Source organism: Drosophila gunungcola, assembly GCF_025200985.1.
Source record: "Drosophila gunungcola strain Sukarami chromosome 2R unlocalized genomic scaffold, Dgunungcola_SK_2 000006F, whole genome shotgun sequence".
Taxonomy (NCBI): domain Eukaryota; kingdom Metazoa; phylum Arthropoda; class Insecta; order Diptera; family Drosophilidae; genus Drosophila; species Drosophila gunungcola.
This window is the reverse complement of record NW_026453168.1, coordinates 4,005,629-4,028,770: the sequence shown is the minus strand read 5'-3', so window position 1 is coordinate 4,028,770 and position 23,142 is coordinate 4,005,629. Positions and strand designations below refer to the sequence as shown.

Here is a 23,142-nt window from a genome sequence, read left to right as displayed (position 1 = left end):
TAAGGTAGTAGATTTATAAATTTCTTTTTACACTTTTTCAAATTATTCAAATGAAATTGGGAATTAAACTAGATAATGGTAATCAATGTTAGTAAATGATTATAAATTTTAAATATCAAACAAGTTAACTTAAAATACTTAAAAGGACATTAAATTAATATTTTAACTCTGCGTTGTTCTTATTAAATTCCTCTTGTTCTATTTTCTTCCCTCATCTTATTCAGGGCAGCCCACGTGAAATCCTTGGGCCAGCTTGCACAGGTATGTCCTTTTCGGCACATGCGATTGTGTACACATACACACGCAAGCAATCACATACACAACAGAACCTTTTTATATATATTTTAATGGAAATTGATAACAAATTAATTTTTTTATACAACTACACACTTACTTTGTTTTATTAATGTGCTAATCCTTAAGAAAATCTTTGTTAAACCATGGATTATATTGTTTATTTTTTGGTTAGGATGAATTGAAAAAATGTAAACACACTTTTGTATGGTACACACAAACACGCGATAAGATGTTTTTGGGTTTATATGGGTTTTTTAAAGGATTCCAACACAATCACAGTCATGGCTCACTTATAAGATGGTTAAATGTTTACTTTCACTTGAGTTTTTAATGTTTTGAAGGGATAAAAAACACAAAAATAGGCGAAAACATTTACAGACGCTCGAAATTTGCTGACAAACGGAGCAGACAATCTTTCGCTCTCTCTCTCACTGTTTCTCTTCCATTTTGTTTCGTCCTGCGGGAGAGAGGCAGCTGTTCGAGTCCTGTGGCGAAAGGACCTTTCCAGGGGGTGAGTGGGTATTCGCAACTGTCAAACTGACAGCAAAGGACTCACACAGCGCATGCGCTTGTTTCGTTCCTTTGTCATTTTGTTTCAAGGAGCACATCCTGGGATTCTAGCAGGGGTTGCTATTCACACACCCTTCCTCTCCAAAAAGAGAAGCATAGAGGAAGAGAGGGGGTGAAAGACAGAGAGAGAGAGAGAGGGAGAGCAGCCGAGAATTACCTGGAGAATTGGCATTAGCCCATTTTCGTTACGTTATAAATTGCGTTTGTCACTTTGGAGCATTCTCAGACTTCAGGACCCAAACACACACGCATATCCGAGGGTGTGATTTTACATTTTCACCCATGTGGCACACAAACCCCCCCTCCTCCATCCTTGCAATTACATTTAACTTTCCTTGAGCAGTCTGCTCGCTTGGAATTAATTTTCGATTTTATTGTCAGTTAGTCAAACCCACTTGCTTAGCTGTCGCTGCGCCTGACTCTGATTTAATTGAAACTGCATGAATATGCAATTTCGGGCTATAAATTGAAATCTCGATTTCTCCGCCACCAGCCGCCCCCCTTTTTTTTATAGCCTTTTTGGAATTTTCACTTTTAATGGCTCTCAGTTGGCTCCTTCAGAGTTTTCAACTAACAACACACACACACATTATTTTCGTATAAGTTATAGAACAAACTGGAGGCCAATGTAAACACTTGCTCATACATATATAAATATCAAAGTATATAGACAAGAAAGACAGCCAACTAAATCGAAGAATGTGGGAGAAGCTGGTGAACTGCATCAAGGGTGGTGGCGCCCAAAAAAAAAGCTGCCAGGTTGTTCAATTGGCCGATTTGGTGAAACAGGTGCCACCAAACCAACTAAAGATGTTCCAAATATTTACCAAGAAACACGAGGAGTACAAGGAGTAAGATGGGGAATAGACAACTTATTTACACAAATTAGTAGAAAACTGTATATTTATTTAAATCCATTTTTCTGAATTTAAATTGGACCAAGATTTTAGAAATTGGTATCAGCAAAAACATTTTCTAGCTTTAAATTGTAAATATCTATAAAATATTTGATTTAAGCTCTTCGTACTAAAATATAAGTAGTAACCTTCGTAAGCCCTTATATTTATATATTAATAAATTGTTACAGATTTTTTTATTTTGATAAATGACTGTAACTATTATAATTTTTGCAATAACAAGACTTGATTTTATTAATAGCTATATATTTTATTGGTTTGCCAATCTAGTTTAAACATACTACTCATAAGTAATCAGAGTTTTACATTTTGAATTGTGGCACCTTTTTTGAATACATTATTATTGTTACCAATGTAATTTAACAAACGTATCTCCCCAGCCGGGTTCGCAAGTATCCAGAATCGATGCCGACAATCGACTGGGAGTATTATCGACAGAATGTTCGCGAGGAGTTTGTGGAATGGGTTAAGGGTTACGAGACGAAATATGATAAGCTGCACTCCCTGTTCGAGAATCGGCATGCAATTGTGGATCACAAGCGCTATTTCGACAAAGTGGATGCCGAGGGGGAGGAGGTTAAGAAGGCTATCAGTGCCTACAAGGCTGAGTCCAACGAACGGATCAAGAAGCTCAACGAACAATTGGAATTCTTGAAGGCAATGCAGCCCTACGAGAACATGACCATGGAGGAATTTTGCTTTGCCCGTCCACATTTGGCACCGGATTTCCTCAACAAGCCGACTTTCTGGCCGCACACTCCCGAAGAGCAAGTGCCAGGTCCTGCGGATCCGGAGGCGGCAGCTGCACTACATGAAGACCACAAGCCCGAGCCGCCAAAGAAGCCCATTCCGCCGCCTGAGAAACCTCCAGAAAAGGGTTCTGGCGATGCAAAACCCTCGGCTGCTGTGGCTCCCAAAGAACCAGCAGAGCCCCTTGTGGACACCACTCAGCTGGCCGAAAAAGCTACTGGGTTGGCCAAAGATTTGGTGGCCAGGGCTATCGTATTATTCAACATTCTGAAGATGAAGGTGTCGGGCCTGGCCAAGAATGTGCAAAAGAAAGCAGATGCCGCCAAGGCAGCGCGTACCGAGGCTGCCGGAAAATCCACCAAATCCAAGCCTGCTGAGTCCGCATCCACACCCGCCAAGTCACTAGACAGCATTACTGAACGCGAGTCCGGACCAAATATCTGCAACCAAACCATTATTCGTAGCGAAGAGGGAGAAGCCAATCCGGAAGTGAAGGCCAGACATGCTAACCTATCCATCGAGGCAGATCCTTGTGATGCCCTGGAGGAGCGAACCAGGGAGATAGCCAGGGCACTGGAGCGCAAACGTCAACTAGGGAGGCCGAGGAATGGGACTGCAGGCCAAAGGAGGATCCCTGCAAGCCCAAAGTGGAGGAAGACGTCTGCGAGGAGAGAAAGACATTTGCAAACCCGATCCCTGTGAACTTAAAGAGGACGAAGAGGCCTGTAAGCCAGATCCTTGCAAGCCCGATCCTTGCAAGCTCGATCCTTGCAAACCAAAAGACGAAGAACCCATCTGCGATGATGAAGATCCCTGCAAGAAAAAACCAATGGAGGAAAACGAATGCAAATTCGATACGGACAACCCCACGGAACAAGAGCAGATCTTTATAAACATAGCCGAGTGCAGCAAGGACCTGGTCAAGAAGGAAGATAACCCCGGTAAGCCCAAGGAAAAGGCTTCCCTGATGCAGACAGTCGAGGGCATTGATCAAAAACCCATAATCGGACTGCAGCTAACAGAATCCAAGGATGCCAGGAAGGATCAGAAGGGCAGCATTGATGGCGCTGTGTATACAGATCCCAATCAGATTGTGGAACTGCTCGAGCAGGAAAAGCAAGCCAAGGAATTAAAGGCGAAAGAGTCACTGGCTGAAGTCAAGATGCCCGAAGATGGAAAACCACTTACTATTTATCCCAAGCTAGAGATATCGGCCAAACCGAAATTGGAGCCCACAGACGATGTCAAAAAGTCGCCCAAGGATATGGCCAAGCAGGTGTTTAACATGGCCACAGGAGCTGCTTCCCTGTTGACCGAGGCCACCAACACACTGGAGGACTTGAAGAAAAAGAAGGAGGATCGTCTGGAGGCCCTGGAGCAGGCCTACACATCCGCCCAGAGACAGGCCCAAGGAGCTCTGGCCGAGGCCTCCAAAGCGGTAGATGCCGCCAACAAATTGGCCCAGAGATCGGCCGAAAAAAACTGGCGAAATAAATAGCCGCGATCAGGAGGCCTTGGACATGGCCGAAAAGCATGCTGTTTTGGCCAAAATGCTGGCCAGTCGTGCGGTGGCCCTAAAGGACGAAATCGCCCGTGTTCTTAACGACCTGAAAAAGAAAGAGTAGTCCCCAGATCACACACTCTTTTTAAACGATTTTGTACCTCATTTTGTTAGTTTGTTGTTCGTATTAAATTTTCTGTTTAATTTTTTCCCGTTGAAAGTTTCGCTTTCATTTGATTTCGAATCGTTACGTTTGTTTCTATGCAAATTTTCGCAGCCAGCTCTGCTGACCAAAAGTTGGCATTGGGTAATAAATTTTTTCTTTTCTACTAGCTTTGCTTTGCCGTTGCCGCTGAAAAGTTTTCTGTTTGAAATTAGCCGGCAAAATGTTTGTGTGTGTGTGTGAGGCGCTTGTAGATTGCATAATTATGCTAATTTTGTTGTTTTTCCACCCGATACTTGGCAAGTGTTAAAGGGTATTATGTGTGGAAATGGGTATTGAATTTAATGGATTTGTTAAACATGTTTAAAAATTTGCTGACGATTTCATATTCAGTAAAAAGGTTGTTTTAAGCATGGAGTAATTTTAAGCCAAGTTAAATTCCATAAAATAGTGTTTGATGGGACCTAAATTACCCAAGACAAACAAACTATTGAAACCTGATTAATTACTTAACCAATTGGCTGCCCTTCTGCATTGTCCCTATTGATAAAAAAAGGGTATAACTCAGTCAAGCTAGTTCAGTTAATTCTCCTTTTTTGGTTGGCATTCAAAGCAGCCTTTCGAAAAGTGTTGCCTACTTTTTGGCGCACCATTTTCGCAATCAAACACATTTGCATAATTAGCTAGTCCTGCGTGTGCGTTTGCTCCAGGGCAAGCGTGTTTAATTCCAGTTTGATAGTTTGTTATAAGCTTTAAGCTGAAACATTTCTTTTGTTCACACATAACAATGATTCGGTCTGCTCTTTGGCGGACAATGTAAACATGGCCGTTGAAATCCGGCTTTAATTTATGTGTATTCATCGGTCTACAGTACACTGTACATATACCTATATAAATATATTTGTATGTATAGTATATTTGTTAACTTAAGCGGCGTTAAACAAGCCATATAAATTCAATTTAAAAGCGCTTTGTCTGCCGCTCTTTGTGAGTTCTCATTGTATCCACCTTATCGCTTAATCGATTACGTAGGTGACAAAAACATTTTGCAGAGAGAAAACGGAGGGCAGGCGGCATTTTCCGGCTCTAATGTACCTTTTGGGACACCTTTTCTGGCCCCTTGCGGAATTTGCATATTTATTTGGATTTTCAAACTGATTTTAAGCCCCTGGTAAGGTTAGTCGATTAGGCTGAAAAGGATTATTCATGAGCTACAAAGTGCCGGCCCGAGCATTGCTTAAAGCCAACGCGAAAGCCAAAGGCAAAGCCCAGCCAAGTTCAATGGAATTGGCCATTTGGCAGGGTCTGGAAATTTTGCACCCCATCCCGCTCAACTTTTACTGACTAGTTTCATGTGCTCGTTGACAATTTCCCGCTGTTTCTTGTTGCGGAAATATAAAATATTGCGTTTATGTTTATTGTTTTCTGTCTCTGGCAATTTTAAAATCGAAATAGATTTTTTTGGCAAGCTTGCTCGCATGCAAGTTCAACTGGCACTGACCCAAACACAATTAGAAATCCCCGCACCAACTCACGATTTTTCCCGCCCAAAGCCGGCCAATAACTTTGCCTTACGGGCATTACGAGTGTTTTTATAACCCAAACCCCGATGTTTTGGTATGTGCAGCTGATTAACGGTTGGCTTTTATGGTTAGCTCAGTTTTTAATAGCCCGGCCAGGAATGCGCACAAGGGGCCCTAATTAGCGGCATTTAACTAAGCCTCATGTTTGGCGACGTGATCCTGATTCGACGCCGGTTCTCTATAAGGGACCCAAAAGCCAAAGCCCAAACTCCACCTGAGTGCCCACGAACGGGGACATTGAAAATGTAAATTTTCTGCTAGCTGCCGCACAGCGGGAAAGCTTTAGCTGGCGAGCTTGATTAGTGAATGCCACCGACTCCGGCTCCGATTCCGCTCCATTCCGGCACTCCTACTCCTCCACTCCGGCACCTCGTGTCCGTATCCGTACTCGTATCCGTACTCGTATCCGTGTCCCTCCACGAAACACTGAGAAACGCACCAGCCCTCGTACCCCCACTTAACGACGTAGTTAGCGTTAGTTAACGTATGTACGTGATATCGTTAAACTTGGTCTAACGTTACCAGACCGCCATCGCATAATAAGTGTCTTATTAGTTATGCCGGTGTACACTGTACAGTACAAGCAACGATTTTCATTTCCAACGAGGTAGACTGTTTAGAAATAAGTTGAAAGGTAGAATTCATTATAACATTGATTCATCTGGACTTTGCATAATAATAAAAACAACTGCATTTCTTAAACTACTTAAACTAGTACATAGAGGAAAGTTCTTAAAAACGTTTTAAACAATTCAAAATTTGGACCAGGATTGTTAACGTTTTTTTTTTTTTGGTTTAATGTATGTTTAAGCCAATTTGACAAGGATTTTAAATGATTTTATCTTAAATTATACCGACACAATCAGTAAAAAATTCTTTAATAATTCTAAAAACTTAAAGTTTGATTTCGAAATCCCCAAAGTCAAAGGTATAATAGAAAAAAAAATATAAATCAATGTGTTACGTTTTGAGTAACTTGATGAACAACTTTTTAGAAACCCGTTTTATATCTTTGCTGAATAGTGAGGAAAACGTTATCGTTTATGAACTCATAGTAATATTAAGGAACAAGCTATTATTGTTTCAACGTGTCCATTAATTCAGTAACGATTTTATTTGTGATAAGAAAATCGAAGGTAAAAACTAAAAAAAAGGTATAAATTAAAATCATTGAATTAGATTTAGTGTATATATCTATTTACAATAAACTGAAAATGAATTCTTTGCGCATCTTTTCTCTTAGAATTTTATATATAAACCAGTACTAATTCCTATTGTTTTTCCCAGTGTAGCTGCGGGATCTTGGGCAGGCAACCCAAAGCCAAAGGCGAACCCAGTTCTGGGACACGCACCACTAAACTAGGAGACACTTTCCATGGCCAGGGGCAAGTCGAAACTTGGTCTCCCGACTGGCGTCTCATCAATGGCCAAATTCTGTTTGCTTGGCTCAACTGTTGCCCTGAATTTCAATTTGTTGTTTGGCCACCGCGTGTGTGTGCACTGATATGTTTATACGATTGTATGGCTGCGGCTGAGGAATATTCCTCATGCTGGCTATTCGCTTCAATTAGCCAATTGTCGGTTGGCTGTTCTGCTTGTACGGCTGCTGCCAATTGGTGGGCATCGATGGGTTTTAATTAATTCAAGGCAGATACTGAGGCCAGTCGGCAGTTGTAAAGTTTTCGTCGGTCGCTCGGAATTCTTACGCAAGCAGGTCCTAAAATAACAAACAACCTGAAAATCTATTTGCAAGATAAAATTAACGCTTTTGTCGACGGGGTTGGGGGGAAAATGAAAATTAAATTCCAAACAGCCGGTGGGCCTGTTTCGGCAAAAAAGCGGTGGTTGTTTCGGTGGGTGGTGCTGTCGCTTTTGCTGTCCAGGTAATCGCCAGCGAGTACTATTTGCTTTTGGCGCTGCTTGTTTATTTTTTAATTTCCTTCCAATTAAGCAACAAACAAGATACCGAAAGCGAAACTGAGACGACCGAGTCTCTCCCTCGCACAGTCGTTGCGATAAAAACGCGCACGAATCAGCAATGAAAAAACGAGAGGAAGGCACCAGAGGTAAAATTAAATCAATTCCAAAGACCATGCTGGAAAATTCATTAAAAAAGCTATTCTTTTTGTGGTGGGTTTTTTTTTTTATTTTATGTAATTCGGGAAGGCCATTTTATCAGATAAAAAACATACTGACATTTGCTGGACATTTGATATTAAAATGTTGGTGTATTTATTGGCTTGATAAACACCTTTATATAATTTAAAAGACTACTTTAAGAATTATTATTTTGCTTAATTAGTAGCACATTTGCATCTATCAAATTTGTTAGGCCTCAACATAAATAAGTTTACCTTTGCATATCTATGGACAGTTTTTGTAATAAGCGCTGCTGGCATTGAAAACTTTGAAGCGAATATATTAGCTTACCATGATGTGCGGAATATGGAGGGAAAACCTTCGTCACGCACACATATATTTGACTCTGAAAAGACCTGAAAGTTGTCCCCGTGCAGGTCATTACCTATGCAAAACATGTGCGCATTAATAAGGAATGTGCGCTGGGCCTCACATCTCGTTTTAGCACGTAGACATCCAGCGTTTTCTTGGAGCAATTAGGCCCCAGTACCGAAATACCCGAGTATGTTTTCCTTTCTTTTCCGGCACTAATTGGGCATATGTAAACGAGTCCTGCTGGTCAGCACTTAGTCCTGGCTAATGGAGGCCTATAAAGGTGGGTTAAAAGGCGGGCCGTTTCTTAGTTATCTTTAATGGAATTAAGCTACCTAATATATGGGGCATAATATTCCTTTAGTTCATAATTTATGTTTTCGAAAGATCAATTTTATTTTCACAAACATTCCCATAACACATAAATTACTTAAAAATGTCCAATTTTAAATTATTTTCACTTATATTGACAATTTATTTCAGTTTACAACGATACTGACCACAGAATCAAATCTCTTTTTAAGTAGAGGCTTAACACCATACCGACTACGAATTAACCCAAAACTTGGGACGTCATATGGATAATAAGTAACAAGTGACACACATTAAGGACTCTGAATTTACAGACACGTATGTCGGGATCCCTGGGACCGTTCGTCAGGTACTCGAAGGAGGTCGAAGATGCATCACTTGCAGGCCATCTGGTAGAGGAACTGGATGATGGACCGCGTGGGACGTCCTGTCATGCAGTCCTTGAGCAGATACGGAGGCACTCCGTGCTGGGCCAGCATTCCGGTGCCGTGGGTGTCCAGGTGGACCCAGTCGGAGCAGGGCACCAGTTCGAACAGAATGGCAGCCGCCAGGCAGGATGTGGCATGCCCCTTGCCCCGGTTGCAGATGTCGTAGGCGGAGAGTGGGGCGACTAGGTTGCGGAAATACCTCCATAGGGGCATGCGCCACAGTCGATCGCCGGTGAGAGCTCCGGCCTTCTGGAAGTTCTTCCACAAGAAGGAGTTGTTAGTCCACAGGCCGGTGGCCGAGGCTCCCAGACCTTTGCGAATGCCGCTGGCCATCGAGCCCACCTCCACCACCAGTTTGGGCTTGAATGTGGACTGGGCGTAGAGCAGGGGATCGGCCAGAAGGACGGTTCCGGCCAGGGACATGTCCTTGATGCGCATGGTCTTGCCATTGAGCAGGGTGACCACATCGCCCGGCTTGGTGGCCATTCCCGACGGCATGCTCTCGCAAAGGGGCAGCACTGCCGATACATTAATGGGCAGCGAAAGGGCAGCGGCGGCTCGAATGGCAGCCACACAGACTGCGGCCCCGGACACGGCGCCCCGGTACTCGTCCATGCCCTTCTTCGGGTGCAGGCACAGGCCGCCGCTGTTGAAGGTCAGGCCCTTGCCCAGCATCAGGATGGGCCGCTCCTCCGGCGAAGTGCCGCAATAGCTGACCTCCAGGATAATGGGCGGCTCGCACGAGCCCTTCGCCACCATGAGAAAGGAGTTGAGATTCTGCGACTCGATCCAGTCCATCGAGCGCACCTCCACGGAGACGCCACACGGGCACAGGGCATCCACGGTGGCCTGGGCAAAAATGGAGGGAGTCATCTGGTTGGCCGGCGTGTCAGCCAGGCGGCGGGCCAGATTCTGTGACTCGGCCTTAAACAGGCCCCTGGTCCACGCATCCTGATCAGTGGAGCCATAGAGCTCCAGTTTCGGTATGGCGACGCGGTTCTTCTTGCGCTTATTCACATTGTACCGCCACACGGCCATGGCAGCTCCTTCGGCCGCCTGCTCCGGGTACTCCATGCCGTCCACATGGCACGTGGTGCAGCCCTGCATCTGGAGGGCTCGGGCGCCCACGGCGGCACACACGCGCACGTTCTCCATGCCCTCGTCGAGGACCTCCTCGGCATTGAAGCCGGCCCCCTCTTTGCCCAGGCCCACCACCGCCACGGCCCAGAACTCCTTGTCCACATTCTGATACAGCCGACCCACTCCCAGCTCCCCATTCAGTCCCGACTCCTTGATCAACTCCGTGATCTTGCCGCTCACACGATCGTCGAACTTCTCGCCGCCGGGCGACAGCTTCAGTCCCTTCTCACCGTCCTTGGCATACAGACCGACCACCACGCCCTGCAGGTTACAGGTGTTGCAGCCGCCATCCTCGCTCTTGCATCTCACCTGGATTTTGAAAACATTGGGGTTTATTAAAAAATACCTTATACAAGATGTCAAACTTCATTATAGCTTAAGGTGTAGATAACTATGTTTTGTGCTATGCCTTAGTTATAAAAATGGCTAATAAAATAATTTGCAAACATTATATTGATCACTATTGATGTTGGCCAAGAAAATGTATTCTATGAATAAATTTAATTTTTAAATTCATTCCTACCTACATTTGCTATACTGAGTTTCATAAAAAATCTAATTAAAAAATTTTAACAACGCTTATAAAATTACTTTAACTAAGAGAAGTAGATTGTTGTATTCATTACTTTTAAAGTCTAATTTCTCTGGATATCAATGTCAAATTGACAGGATACTCCTGTCAAAATTACCTGTTGAAAGCTTGGTCCTTTGGAGAATATGAGTGCCTTCTGGCACCTGAATAATCCCAGCGTGGTTCGGCGCAGACAGGAGGCCACTTGCGATCGAGTCATTTTCAGTTGCAATTTAGATAAACTTCGCTGGAGATTTGCACGTATTACAGAGAGTGTTGGGCAGTACTATACAACAATTTAGTAACGCGACCGAGTGGGGGGAAGCTAACCAGAACAACTCCTAGACACTGGAATAATGAAAAAATAAAATAAAAAAATCTAGTTTTTTATTAAAAAAGTGAACGCAGTGTAGGCTCCGTTGAACTGGAATCGAGAAACTGAACTGACCAGACCAACTGCCCCCATGACATATTGTCGATTCCGACCCACAGTTTACTAGGATCACAAAAATATTAGCTTGCAACACAGATCTACGGCACTCGACCAAACGTGATAATACTATTGAGTTGTTGTCAAAGGAATTTATTTAACCATAACACCCGCGAACAACCTGGCCGCACTTGAAACTTTATGTGATGATTAAATTTGCAATTATCTGCAACAACAGTGGCAGCGATGGCAAGTGCATTTCTGCATGCGACATAATGAAAAAGCGAATTTCCGGAGTGGGATAAATATATAAAAATTGCAACCAAGCCGCAGACGAAACACGTAAAAGCAATAAAGCAATAAATTGCCCAATTTGAAGCACTATTGTAGCCAATAATTTGCACAGCCACTTGGCCGGTTTCTGGTGCAGAAATCCTTTTGCCACCGAAAAGCCAACCATTCTCCATCCCCCCACCCACCGCATATAATTTTCAACAAAAATATTCACATTTGTCAATGTCGCGTGATTGATGTGGTCGAACGCATTTCCGCCGAGCCGAGCGGGCCAACCAACGTGCTGATGGGGCCAAATAAAAAACAGTCAACCCACAGTCACAGATGAAGAAATACACTGTTGAAAAAAAAACACTAATTATTAGGGGTTTGAAATAGAGTGGAACTTTAATAGCTTGCATTTTCCTTACTCGAAGTCTTTATAAGACGAGAATGGAGGTCATAAAGAGTATAAATCCTGCTGCTATAACTCGCTTCACCATTTCCCACCCAATAAAGTTCGAGTTGTGGAGGCTACGAGCTATAAAAAACTATAATCTACAAATATTTACAGCTTTAAACAACAGTCAAATTTCTGAAGCACCCCAACTCGAAGTCTCTAAAAGTGAAATGTATTTTATATATCTTTTATGGTGAAATGTAATGAAAGCTTGAGTTACAATATTTGGAATGTATTTTAATATTTATCTCAGTTAATACCACATTATCAGCTTTATAATTCCTAGATTCAATATACATAATGAAAAAGGCTTGGGAATTATAAAGAATTTTCGTTTGTAGCAATATTCCTGTTTGAACCCGATTACTAAAGAGAAATTGTAATCAAAATTGCAGTAACTTTCATGATTTTATTTTTATTAAGCTGATAATTAAATAACCATTTTTTTTTTGTTCAGTGCTCGAACATGTACACACACATGGAAACACAGGCAAGTAGGCGGTGCATAAAAACAAGCAAAAACATTCATTTTTTGTATACAAATGAGTGTGCAAGAAGGATGTTGAGGCCAGGGACATGGACATTGCCATGGTAATATGTAGCCATGGCGGTGAATGCGAATGTGAATGTGAATCTGGAACTGGGATGTGGGTCTGGGTCGGGGTCGGGTCGGGGTCTGGGTCTGGGTCTGGGCGTGTTGGCGACATTACGCGATTTCACGCATGATTTCAAATTAATGACAGCCGAGCACACAGAGCGAGCACCTTTAAGCCCAGACTCTGTGGTAGTGGAATTTAAAATGTCCACCCACACAGGATGTTTAATTTCCTAAATGCATAAATCTCACTAATACGCACAACAAACGCCAAATCTAAATCTAATGCGGTTAACGCTTTTTTGTGCGCGGTGCGTGCAGCATCCGAAAATCATAAACAAACTTCAAAGAGGACAATGGCCAAAAAAGGCAGGACGAAAAGCGTTTTGCAGCTTATTACGCACGGTAACCAGTAAACTGGATAACCTGGCAGCCGAGGACTTCCCGGCAACCGCAACAATTCAGAGGTCCTGGATCTGATGGCCCTGTGGGTGGTGCGATGGGTTACCGACTACGGACGGAGGCCTAGTTGGCTCGTTTCGGAACTCCACCCACCAACACACACGTAACGCGTTCGTTTCCATTTCCGTTTTTTGTCCTCAACAACACCAAATGCCCCACATAGCACATCTAAGTTGGCTGGCTCTTTGGCAAAATGGCTGGGCGACGGAAGAACCTTTAACAATCGCACCCTCACCTTCTGCTCGGCTATTTGTTTGCTTTTGCCACCGAATATTGCCAATTGTTGCAACATTGATGCAAATTTATTGCCTGCCGTCTGCCTTTTGTGCGGTTTTTCAGATTAAAAGAGATCCCAAAACTGATTTGAGGCTTAAACATTTATTCAGAGTATGAATTGAGTTCTTGCTAAATTATTAAATTCTTCTGAATTTGGCATACATTTTTTACAAAGCTCATGGTTAAATTAAGTTACATTATTAGCTTGGAATAGGTAAATTTTATTTATTATTATAAATTAAATGTTGTCTTCGTGTCTCTTTTAACATAATACTGAATTACTTGGTTTATAAATCTTGGGTTTCGTATATTGTACCATTTTTTGTAGCAAAAGTTAGCAATTAAAAACAAAATGAATTAAATTTATTTATTTTTTTTTAATATGAGAAATAACAAACACCTTACCATCATTAGGATTCGATTCAGCATCCGTGCTACCTGTTATTCGATTTTGGATTTGGGTCCAGTAGTGGGACGATTGGTTTAAAAATTCGAAATAGCAAGTAGGCCTATGCATGTACTTCATAATCAAGCTCTGAAACAGAAATGACCACCGCCTTATCGGTTTTTTGCAAAGTTATTCGCTTCATACTTATCAGCTCTAGTGACCCCAATTCGAGCGATCAAAATTCTTGGAATTTTAATGAATCTAAATAATACATGGACATATACATATATATTATTTGTTTGTTTTCCATATTTCTTATTAAAAACTTTTATGGGTTACAATGGTGTGGTATTAAAAACTTTTATGGGTTACAATGGTGTGATTAATCCAACTCGCATAACTCAAGACATTCGTAAATACTGAGACGCCATAGAAGGGCTGTCGAAGATGGCTGACAATTCCGAACTGAACAAATGCCCTATATAGACCAAAGTTCACCATTGCTCCCAAAGGACCGCCAGAGTCGCCCTTGCCCACGTAGTGAGCACCATCACCTGCACAAATATGGGTCCGGTCGACGTTATATCCAAATCTGGAGCGACAAGTCAAACGGTCAACCTGAGGAAGCTTAGCAAGCTGCAGTTTGTCGCTTTTTTCAGTGATATCTTTTGCGCCCCAACCGGTTACCATGAGGTTTTGAATGGAGTCAACGTATCCCTGCCATCGCCAGTCCAATATCACGCAAACCGGCTGGATGTTTTCTGTGTAAGATATCATAATTGCATATTAACTTGACCGAATGGAGGTAACCAATTTTATTACTTGAGTATTTAACAAACTGGTTAAGTTTCACAAGTGCCACATCATAATAGTGTGCTGTTTTGAAGTAGGGGTACAGGAACTTTTTCACCACCCAAAATTCTGAATGAAGTGGCGCACATTCAAAATCATCGCAATCATAAAATTGACTCGCATCATTCTCGCCCAATCGAACATATCTTCAATGATAAATCATTAACAAAATCCTCCGATTTGAAATATTACTCACATTGTAAAATCATTCTGTTTAAAGCAATGCGCAGCCGTCAGGACAAACCCTACAAAAGAGTTAAGTACTTAATAATTACATAAGCTCCACGATAGTTTTGCAATAAGGTATAACAAATATGCGACAAATTAAAATATTTTTATTATTTAAAAAAATAACCACAAGTTAATATCGCACTTAAACTTGATATTAAAAAGTAAATCACTGAAACACTTTGTATACTTTTACTAGTACGAACAATGGTTTACAAGCGAGCCGCCACAGAAAAACTTTCCGTTTGCATGAAAATATGCCATCCAAGGGACAGCATTTAAATCAGCATTAATGCCTCCACTTATTCGGTTGGTATATTTCGATTGTCCGCAGTTATTGTCCAGAAGATAAGACAATGCCGTAAAATCACGGTTTCTAAGATTAAAAAAAACTAGTAGAACGACACTCAATGCCTGCTTCATCTTCAAGCTTTCAAATGCAACTAAAAATGTGCTTATTTCTGTAAGTAATGTTCTGTGATAAGAATGATGTACTTATCAGGAAAATACTTGTGTATGAGCTCAGATTGTAAGTCAAAGGTTTTATAGAATCAGAGTTATTTTTACGGTTAATCTGTTATTATTATTACTTATTATATTTTTTTCTTTTCCTTTTAAAATCTTTATTTGCAGCTTTCTGGAAATGCAAACTTATTTGCTCAGATTTGTTCATAATCTTCATTGACTTTGTCTTTAATAAAATGTGTGCGATTGCAAATGTTTCGTGGCTTGCTGAATGAAGTGCAGATTTCTTCGGTTCGAGGTGGTGGGTGTATAGGCATGGAATTCTCAGAAGGCTCGTAAATTGCCAAATGCATAAATCACGCAATTGAATTCTAATTTTTCGGCTTCTGCAGACAACAGAACAATGTAGCTCGGCTTGTCTGGGACTGGGAAAGGAAATGCATTGCGAGTCTGAATCAATCATTATTTTTAATGCACAAATGGGAGCAATTACAGTCAGTTTGGCCAGACAAAAGAATGTCTCACTTGATTTATCGAGGTTTGGCAAATGTTTGTTGACCATGCATCTTGTTTATCATGTGCGAAGTCGCTGCTTTGAATATTGGCCCTTTAATTTATTCCCACTACTGGTGAAAGCGAAAGTTTACAGTGTACAAATTTTACAATTATTTTTATTGGTGTTTAAATATTTAGTTTATTAGAAATGATTAAATATTTTCTTAGAATATAAGGTATGAATCTTCTATTAAAGATTTTGATTTTAAAATTTGTATAATCAAGTTAACAGAACTGCATACCTTTTTATTTTTTTATAACGCTTTGTTTAAAAAAATTTAACTTAAATATATTATTATTTGTGAATTTAATAAAGGGATTAGTTTTCAATAAAATTATAAAAAATACTAATGTTGTTGACATTTACTTTAGTTTCTTTATATATTTTTCGGGACAGTGTAAAAGTTTGTACGGTCTAAATAGCTGATGAGGCTGGTAGTGACAGACTTCAATTAACACCTGGCACACCCCCAACGTAAAAGACAAAGACAAATATTGTACCCAAGGCAGTATATAAGCATAATTTGCTTTCAAAAGTCTTATAGTCTCATAATGGCTTTCTCCACCTCCGTGTCGCTTTTTCTAGTGATTTCAGCGATCAGCTGTTGGAGCTCAGTTTCTGGAGACTTGCGAGCAGATCTGAGGGATTTTGTGGCTCTAGTTCCACGGCGAAGAATTAGTTTTATAGCGGCCAGATACTATATCTTCGATCCCAAATTCCGACAGGCAGTCGAGTTTATTCGCAGCGATGAGTTTTTAACTACCTGGCAGCAAGTTCGGGCCGCTCCAGATTTTGTGAACATCATTAACTATCTAAGCGACTATGGCTCGGGCTATGATATCACTACTCTTGTGGACAGTTTGCCAACTCGATTGCGTGCCTATCAGCTGTCGCGCACTGTACCCGTGGAATTGATGTTAAGGCGTGATTTGACAACATTTCTTTGGGATGTTCTTCATAGTCTTCCACGAACCAGAATCTATTCGTTAATTTCCCAAAAAAATCGACAGAGTAGCGAGTTTGCCAAACTCTACAAGGCTCTCAGGGATAAGGAGTTTAAGGAGCTGGTGCAGCGTGCCCGGGTAATTTATGCTGAATTTATGTCTTATAATTTTAAAAACTCTTATTTATTTTAGCGTTCGGAACCATCTGCGAGCTCCTCTAAAAAAGTTGAACCAAAACAACATTAATGTCGATGAACTGCTCCAAATACTGTTTGAAGTAATCAGTTGGGGTCCCCAGATTTCTTAACTGATGTTAAGCTGCGAAAGTGTTATCCCTATCTACATATTTATATATTTATTTCATAACAAAGTGAAAATTCAGCACTAGCTTAATTGTAAGAACAGCATTTTATTTATATATTTATGAAAAATAAAATAATGTTTGTGCCCAAAGTAAAAAAATGCATTGATGAGATAGTTCAGACACATTTTGTTTGCTTAACCAATTTTTGTATATTTTTTTAATAGTTAAATTTCAAATTAACAAGCTAGTATTCTGCCAATAAATTTTAAAAATGATTTTATATAAATTTAATTTACTAACACATTGAATTATTAAGCGATTATTGAATTACTAGTAATTGTAATCATGGTATTGAACTTAAATTTTTGGAATGGCTTTTTCCAAGAAGTAGTGCTTAAGTAAACAATTCTCTGAACCTCTCGTCTGCATGATTATAAAATAGTATTCCAGTGGGGGTATTATAATCTTTGCTTCTTATATAATTATAAAGAAATCGACGTTCGCATGAGCAGATACTGATTTTGATCAGGAATATACTTATTTTATATGTTTTGAAAGTATATATTTGTTAATAATTTGTCCACATATGCATACGAAGTGCTTAAGAAATCTATTTTAATCAAATTAAAGCCTGAAGTTCGGAAATAAGAAGGAAAAACGGAAAAATAGTTTCGTAAATTTCATTTATTATTCAGCGCATGTTCACCTTCGCAAGTATTAGTTTCAATAGACAACCACTTAGACCCGTGTCTAATGTATCATTCAGTAAAGCATTTTATAAAATCATATATTTTCATTTAAACTATTAGGCAAAAGTAAAAAACTAAATTATGTTTCACCACTTTTTTCCATTAGTTTCTATATAGTCGTATTACTTGGAGGATCCAGGGTGTGTGATGAAAAACATCGGTGTAAATACCATAACCAAGGCAACTTGTCACTGTGCTGGCTACCCCGAATTGGGCAAAGATTTTGGTTACGTTGTACATCACATGGGCACCCAAGGGACTTCCCGAGTCTCCCGAGCAAGCGAACTTTGAGGGATTGCTGGCACAGATTTTTTCCACTTGGTTATAGCATAAGGGGTAATTATACCTGGTGACCCTCATATGTTGAAGCCTCGTAGGCATTACAGGGTAAAATGGGGACGTCTGACCCCAGCCGGTCAAAACAAATTCCTGAATTCTGTTTATCGTTGCTCTAAGGTTGGGGTTCAATAGTATACAGATCGGCCTGATATTAGCTGAAAAGATTAATGTAGCTCAGTTAGACTTTTTAATTTATTTAAATATTATACTATGTTACCTTTATATTGCACATTTCGGTCCAAACTTAAGCAGTGCAATATCATTGCTTTACCTTTGAGTTTCGTAATTTGCATGGCGAAAGATTAGAATGGCTCGGTAGTTTTCTGTAGGGCCATCCCGTGTCGTCGATGCATCATATTCACCTAATCTTACAAGTCTGCAAAAATATACTAACTTAGTTTAGATAAAAGGTGAGGCTGTATAACATACAAATTGTCGTTTAATTGTGTACAATGAGCAGCGGTGAGAACGAAGCCTGAAATAGTATTTGTTAAGCCAATAAAATCAAATAGATTATTTAAAAATTTTTAAAAATAAAGCCGATACGCACGGTGAGTAATTAGTGAGCCACCGCATGCGAAAGCATTGTTTCGAATTAAGTACGCCATCCATGGAGATCGAGCAGCATCTTGACCTCCGACCACTCTCGTTCCATATGCTGGTGGTATGCATCCCCGGTCCAGCAATTGTGTGGATTCCAGTTTCCCGAGTTGGAATAGCAGTACGGATACAGTCAGCAGAGCTTGCACAGAAGCCATCCCACTTGGAACTGAAGAATCAAACTGTTTGCAGCGTTTTTTAATAATCAGAGAGTTCATTTAATCTGGTTGTAAAACGTACATGTATTGCTCGACATGCATTACAATTTCTTGAAAAATGAGTACTGTTTTGTTTTCATGATAAGGGAATTCCAATTAAGATCAAGTTGCAAATACCTATACTCAAGTCCGCTGAAGAGAAATCACAAAATATTTTTCTATAAGATTTTCTTTGTTGGACTACCAAACAAAACTTATAATTAATCAAAAATGCTATATTGTATGTTACCAAAAATTATTAAAACAGAAATTAATTTGAAGATGACACAAATGCTTAAATTCATTTATTTTAAATATAGTGCAACTATACACTGGTAAAAAAAATAGTAGTAAGTCTAAATATTTTGTAATAAGTTTAATTATTTTTCGCTTTGATTTTGATCCATTTTTTAGTTATTTTAAATATAAAAATATAAACATTTTTCATCTGACTATTTATGGCATTGATTGAATTTAATTTTAAGCCATACTTAAACAAACTGCATTTAAATCAAATAAAGTTCTACATTGCTTAATTTAATATTTAATAATGCAATTTAATATTAAATATACAAATATTAAATATAAAATTCTGAATTCAATAGGCAGATATTTATTTCAACTATTTCATTTTTTTATCAGTGCAAGTACGAACTCCACTTTAACAAACTTTACTAAATTGATCGAATCCGTTTGTTACCATTCTTAATTTTTACTGTTGTCTAGTAAAGGTTGAAGGATTTTTCATTGTGTAATCAAACCATTGCATGTGCATCCTAAAGATATGACATTTGGGGCTTGGTTGCCATCTTTTCGCCTGATGTGCTGGCAGTACAATGTGGAAAATCAGCAAAATGGAAAGTCCACATCGGCATAAGCTGGCACACACGCACAATATGCCATCATTAGTGCAAAACGAAACCAGGTCGTTTTGCGATGACAAAAACTGGGGGACGGGCAATGGATCTTGCTGACGCAATTTCGCAGAACGCTTCATTGATTCGGCTTTGGGGTTTCAGTGCATATAGAGCTATATCGGGTGCTTAAAAGTCATTCCGACAAGTCGGTGCTAAATGTCAGTCGCATGAAGGACTTTATTCTGTCGAGCTCGGTGCATAATTTGTCGACATCGACATAGTTTTTATAGCTGGCAGTTGCAAGTTTATTTGCCACAAAATGCGGCCATATAAGCGTTGCCAAGTTTATTTCGAATGCATGGCTGCTGCTACTGTTGTTGCTGCTGTTGCTGTTGCGATGTTGCAGTCATTGCTGCTGAGTATGCAACAAAAGTTGTTGCACTCGCAACGCCCACAACACACATGGCTAGTTGGGAAGCCAAGCCAAGCCAAGCCGAACCAAGCCGATCCAGCCCGGCCCACATCAGTTTTGCTGCAGTTTTTGGCTGACAGAGATGCAGAGGCGGCGAATGGGAACGAATCGGATGCCTCAGCTGGCAGTGTGGCCCCCTGCGGCTCCTTTTCATGCTACTGCTGCTGCTGCTGCTGCCGCTGCCTTTGCTGTTTCCCCATTTTGCTTGACATTAATTTTATGCCATGTTGCTGGCGTGCCAGCGGGCCAAAACGCGCTTAAATTGTCGCATTTGTCTTGCCGTTTTAAGTTGGCTCTGTTGCTGTTGCTGCTGCTGCTGCTGCTTGTGCTGCATTGCATAAACTTTTGTGTAATCCTTTCAATTCGTTGCATACTTTTAGGCGGAAATTAAAATAACAAGCACTACGTGGTGGCTGCTACACTCTCAGAAAGACTGTATTTTGCGCATTATAACTTTTTTATAAGTGTTGCACCTACAATTGTTGTTGTTTAAGAAGAAAATATGTACACAAGTAAGTAAAAAATAAAGCATGGAAAAAACTTGATTATTCCTCTAAAAATTATACATATATTAGTTTGTTTTGTTTTATACTTGACCATTTACAAAATGTTTTGAAAGCTAATATAAGGGGATTGGTGGAGCAATCGGACTTCCTTTCACACACTTTTAAAAGTAATTTCAAAATCATAGTAATTCCCGTTGCATTAATGCCACAAAATTCCCAACTGACTCAGAAGCAAACTAAGAGAAAATATCTAACAGAATGAACAAACACTTAATAAGGCAAAAGTATTTAAAAATCATCAAAGTTAGTTTCTCTGCTCGTAATGACCCATAATTTTTGGTGAGTGTACTTACTGTCTTAGTTACTGCGCTAACATTTGTTGGGAAAGTTGTTCTACACGTGTTTTACCGTACACTCTAGTTCATCAATTAGTAACCCAGACAACGTTGCTCCATTTCTGGCTCTCATTCTTGGCTTTTTGAGAGGCTCTGATTTGCAACCCTTCGTCGTTTTCCTTGGAGTGCATTCATACAGCTGGAATTTATGCTACGAATTTGGGTAATGAATTTTGCAAAATAGTTAAATTGAATTTTATGCCATGAAGGCACTTGTTATGAAAACACCCATGTCTCTGTTGCTGCTGCTTCTGCTGTTGCCGCTGTTGTTGTCATTCGGCATCAAGTAAAAGTAAATAATTGCTGCTTAAAATGCTCGTCAGGAGTTTGGCCATGCACTCGTACTGGTACCTCATTCGTATTTTATTTTCATGCTTGGCCAACAGCCCCTTGGCCCTTTTTTTCGGGTGGCCTGAATTTTGAGTGGCAGTGGCAGTAGCTGGAGCAGCAGCAGCAGCAGGAGCTTCGTTCAGTTGGGTCGATTTGTTTTTTTGCTCCTTGGGCGGCAGACTCGTTACCGCCTTAACTGCAATATCAGTTACAGAAGTGACTGCTGCCGCTCTCTATTTCAAAGCATCCTTTTCGGTCACCCCCGATGCCCCGATGCCATGATTCCATCCTGTTCACTGGCTGCCGGTTATATTTCGACCAGATTGTCTGTATTTGCGGTTTGTGCGTACGTGACATGGATGTTCGTTCGACTGGCTTGCCTGCTTGCTTAACAATTAGTTTTAAAATGCTCCAGGACACATCCAGTTCTTGTACTCGAACTCGTCCTCTCGTACTCATTAGAGCTGGGGTGTTTTTCCTGCCAAAACCACTGCGTAATCCTTCGGCCAAATAAAACTTCCACTTCCACCGTCGAAAAACCAATGAAAAAACATGCAGCCAAATCGAAAAAAAAGGCGAATAAAAATCAACAACAACAATCAATGTTGTCCCGTAATCAATTAACGATTTAACGTTCGTCTAGGGCTGGTCAACTGGTCACTGTGCGCCGTCAGCATTTGGCGCCGCATCCCTCACCCCCTCTTCCTATCATTCCCACCCCCCCGCCATTGGGTTTTTGTTTGTGTATGCGTTTGGGGTCGAAGGTCGGGGGTCATGTTGACAAGGGCTGCATGGACACGTCATCGTGGCTGCGTTTTGGGGAAAGCGCGATTGTCTTTGTGTGTGCAACAGCACTGAAAAAAAAATAAGTGCATTTATCAGAATGTTTGATCAGTAACTGTATTTTATAAAACACAAAAATGATTTCTAAACTGATGATGGTTGTTTTACTTAAATATTTTATTACTTACATGTTGCGATTGAGTTTTTATTTTTATTTCTAATTAAATCATACATAATTTGTTTAGTTTTTTAACATTTCACATACCTTCTTTAGTGCAACACTATAATTCCCAACTGCTTTTTCATAGTATTTGAGATTTTTTTTTAAAATCATCAGTCCTTAAAATACCACATCATTTGTTTGAAACTATTATAATAAACGTTTTCTTGATTTAAAAATTATATGTTTTATGTATTTGCTGTGCAAGCACTGACAGGGCTGTCATCTCACTGGCAGATCCTCTTAGCTCTCTCCATTTTTGGCGTCGGACGAAGTGAGCGAAACCCCAAGCGAAATTCGATAATCTGCAAATGGCAATCTCATTCTTGATTGCCTGCGAACCACTTCCATTTGAAACAATTATTCGGGGGCGATGGCAACCCTGCAACAGCCGCCTGCAAACGTATTTGTTGGGGGCTAATGTGATTACTCCTGTCATTATTTCGTCGCTACATCCGTCTCTTCAATGGATCCGTACCCCCGTGAAACCCCAACCCCTGTCCGCTGCCATTAAATTGACCACCGACTGGTTGCCTCCCCTGCCCCTATACCTATAAATGTATATGTATATATATATAGATACATGCACATGTGCGTGTCTGTGTGCATTTAACTGCACGTTTTCAAACTTTGACCCCGCGCTCCATTCCGAGACTCGGGTGTACGGACTTCGGGGTTCGGGGTGTGATTGGTTATTGACTTTTAACAGAAAAATTGATGTAATGCAATTAGTTTTACAGCTAAACCGTTTGATGATTGTACAACAAAAACAAAAACA

General features: G+C 40.5%; 4 protein-coding genes across 5 annotated transcripts; 2 read left to right on the top strand and 2 right to left on the bottom strand.

The window, feature by feature from the left end:
• The first annotated feature begins 1,437 nt into the window (after positions 1 to 1,437).
• Positions 1,438 to 4,241, top strand: LOC128254991 (neurofilament heavy polypeptide). Its single transcript, XM_052984388.1, is given in 5 exon segments — positions 1,438 to 1,718; positions 2,165 to 3,126; positions 3,129 to 3,200; positions 3,203 to 4,011; positions 4,013 to 4,241. Coding segments are annotated over 5 exon segments (2,142 nt in total). The 5' UTR covers positions 1,438 to 1,566; the 3' UTR covers positions 4,160 to 4,241.
• A 4,461-nt stretch (positions 4,242 to 8,702) lies between these two features.
• On the bottom strand, positions 8,703 to 11,131 carry LOC128255096 (cytosol aminopeptidase). Its single transcript, XM_052984603.1, has 2 exons — positions 10,802 to 11,131; positions 8,703 to 10,421 (listed from the first exon to the last, which is right to left on the bottom strand). The coding sequence occupies exons 1-2, from the start codon at positions 10,901 to 10,903 to the stop codon at positions 8,919 to 8,921; spliced, it is 1,605 nt and encodes a 534-aa protein (XP_052840563.1). The 5' UTR covers positions 10,904 to 11,131; the 3' UTR covers positions 8,703 to 8,918.
• Positions 11,132 to 13,727: 2,596 nt separating this feature from the next.
• Positions 13,728 to 15,101, bottom strand: LOC128255098 (serine protease grass-like). Its single transcript, XM_052984605.1, has 4 exons — positions 14,854 to 15,101; positions 14,616 to 14,664; positions 14,390 to 14,565; positions 13,728 to 14,328 (listed from the first exon to the last, which is right to left on the bottom strand). Exons 1-4 carry the CDS (start codon positions 15,068 to 15,070, stop codon positions 13,919 to 13,921), a joined length of 852 nt encoding a protein of 283 aa, XP_052840565.1. The 5' UTR covers positions 15,071 to 15,101; the 3' UTR covers positions 13,728 to 13,918.
• Positions 15,102 to 16,219: 1,118 nt separating this feature from the next.
• On the top strand, positions 16,220 to 17,165 carry LOC128255101 (uncharacterized). 2 transcript variants are annotated; one of them, XM_052984609.1, is made up of 2 exons: positions 16,220 to 16,750; positions 16,805 to 17,165. In XM_052984609.1, the coding sequence occupies exons 1-2, from the start codon at positions 16,220 to 16,222 to the stop codon at positions 16,856 to 16,858; spliced, it is 585 nt and encodes a 194-aa protein (XP_052840569.1). In that variant the 3' UTR covers positions 16,859 to 17,165. The 2 variants fall into 2 exon arrangements, with proteins under 2 accessions (XP_052840569.1, XP_052840570.1); XM_052984610.1 differs by having other exon boundaries at positions 16,220 to 16,760; positions 16,816 to 17,165.
• Positions 17,166 to 23,142: the final 5,977 nt, after the last annotated feature.